The sequence below is a fragment of the Argentina silus genome, assembly GCF_951799395.1.
Source record: "Argentina silus genome assembly, chromosome: 8".
Lineage (NCBI taxonomy): Eukaryota > Metazoa > Chordata > Actinopteri > Argentiniformes > Argentinidae > Argentina > Argentina silus.
Genome location: NC_139662.1, coordinates 21,880,178 through 21,882,677, shown reverse-complemented (window position 1 = coordinate 21,882,677; position 2,500 = coordinate 21,880,178). Strand labels below are relative to the sequence as shown.

The following is a 2,500-nucleotide window of genomic DNA, read 5'->3' as shown; positions in this document are numbered from 1 at the left end:
AAAAACAGCCATCATTACATGTTCAGCGAGAGTCACGGCAGTGAAACGTGAAAATCGTAAAGAGAGTCCGCAGCGAAAGGCCAGCGCACCGAAGAGAGACGGTAGGAGAAGCAGGAGCTGCTAACCTATACTAGGGACACGTACGCTGCTAAAGTTCATCATCGCCGTGAACACGGTTCAGACAGGACACACGTGATACGAGTCTCTGGTCCAGTAGATCCTTACATCGCTGCAGGATACCCGAAAGCACCTACGGTATTGTGTCCTGCCTGGGTCCGTCTTCTGTGGGTAGCACTTGGTCTTACTCTGTGAAATAACTATGTTTCTGTATTGATCTATGTACCGTAATAAGCAGAGCTTTCCTGTATTGAGCTCCACTTGTTACGGTACGTAGATAAATACAGAAACATAGTTGTTTTACAGAGCTGTGAGACCAAGTGCTACCCACAGAAGACGGACCCAGGCAGGACACAACGATTCCAAGAAACCGCAACCTAACTGTTACCTTATGGTACGTGATGGACTCGAAATAATGCGCCAGCCGTCTAGGTGTCAGTGCTGTGCTGCTTGCAGTGGGCGATGACTAATTCACAGCGTCTGACTGTCCTCTTGGCCTCCCCTCTCTCTCCCCCCACCCCCCCCCCCCCCCCTCCACACCCCCGCCCCTCAGGCCAGGAGCGCATCGGGATAGACTCCAAGTACGAGCAGGAGGGGAAGGTGCAGTTTGTGATTGACGCGGTGTATGCCATGGCCCACGCCCTCCACAACATGCAGAGAGACCTGTGTCCGGACCACTGGGGGATCTGCTCTGAGATGGAGGCTGCGGAGGGGAAGACTCTGCTCAAGTACATACGCAACGCCACCTTTAACGGTGAGTGAGGCCTGGGTAGAGGTCAGAAGTCAGAGGTCAGAGGTCGGAGGGAGGGGGGGACTGGAGGACGTGGTGAGGAATGTAGTAGGTGAGTAGTTATGACTGGGGTCAGATGGAATCAGGAAGACATGCAGTATTTCTTCTTAACATTGTTACCACATTGTACGCATATCAAATAAATAAAAAGTTTGTATTTTGTTGCTATAATTTTGCTAGTTATTTGAATTGATTTCCGAGATACTGAATGTTGTAGTTCCAATCATTTATGGGGGCTTCATTGTTACGGTCTGCCTGGCCTCAGTTATAAGCTACTATACTTTGCTTGACAGGCACAATTAAATCTTGGTTCTGTATTACAGTGCCTTTGGAAAGTATTCAGTCCCCTTCACTTTTCCCACATTTTGTTGTGTTATAGACTCAATTTAGACGCAATCCACACACAATACCCCAGAATGACAAAGCAAAAACATGTTTTTTGAAATGTTAGTAAATTTATTAAAATTGAAATACAGAAATACCTCATGTACATAAGTATTCAGACCCTTTGCTATGACACTCTTAAAATTAGCTAAAATGCAAAAATGTCATCAACAAATCACTCAATAAGTTGAATTGAGTCCATCTTAATGCAAGGATAATAGTTCATGTAATTTTGGAATTAATATTTGTTTTTATAGAGTCTCTGATTTGCAGAGGAATCAATTACACACCATTACAAACCTGTTTTCGCTTTTCCATTCTGGGGTATTGTATATGGAATAGCTCTCTTTAGAAATATCGAAGGCAGTGTGTATAGAATAACTAGTATCTAAAGATTGCCTCGAATTCCAGGTGAGCTGCATGACTCATTTCTATTGTCAGATATAAATTGAGCTTTTTTCGAAGCTATTCGAAAGAGCAATTTCTAAGGATAGTCTGCTCATTGTCACAACAAAAGAACATAGAATAACCCTTTCATTATAGATAACGATGTTTTCTTTGTCCACTACCTCTCTTACAAATATGAAGAATAGTCAGCCTTAAGTGCATCATGCGGTAGCACTCAGGAGAGAACAAAACAAGCTTTTGCTGTAATTTCTTGCTGTCGTACAGAACATGTACAGTACAGTAGGTCACTGGTGATGTTTCATCTGTCATCTCACCTGTAGCCTGCCTGAGCTGCAGCCATCTCACCTGTAGCCTGCCTGAGCTGCAGCCATCTCACCTGTAGCCTGCCTGAGCTGCAGCCATCTCCAGCCAAGTGTACTACTACTGTATAATGCTCCTGTAATGTATTTGGAATGACACTGACAAAGTGGTAGACTCAGGCTCAGCTTGCGCGTGTTACCGTAAAAAAAGAGACTTGACCCTCTCTGACCCCCCAGTGATGCAATATTCACAAACTCTTTTACTGGCAAGCGAACATTAGTTTTCCTTTAGCTCTGACAGCCATACCTCACTGCTCTTAACTGCATTTAGGCCGGACCAGCGCACATTAGTGTGTGTGTGTGTGTGTGTGTGTGTGTGTGTGTGTGTGTGTGTGTGAGAGAGAGAGAGTAAGAGAGAGGGAGTGGGAGAGAGAGAGAGAGAGAGAGTGAGAGAGAGAGAGAGAAAGAGAGAGGGAGAGAGGGGGAGGGTTTAAGTCTTGTT

General features: G+C 45.0%; 1 protein-coding gene across 1 annotated transcript in view; it reads left to right on the top strand.

The window, feature by feature from the left end:
- LOC310808080 (metabotropic glutamate receptor 7-like) overlaps positions 1-2,500 on the top strand; it is a gene marked incomplete at both ends in the record, with an annotated part of 49,215 nt that overhangs the window by 27,856 nt on the left and 18,859 nt on the right. Inside the window, one exon of the mRNA XM_083674781.1 lies at positions 671-871. Coding sequence (XP_083530907.1) covers positions 671-871 — 201 coding nt within the window. The remainder of the gene's footprint in view (positions 1-670; positions 872-2,500) is intronic.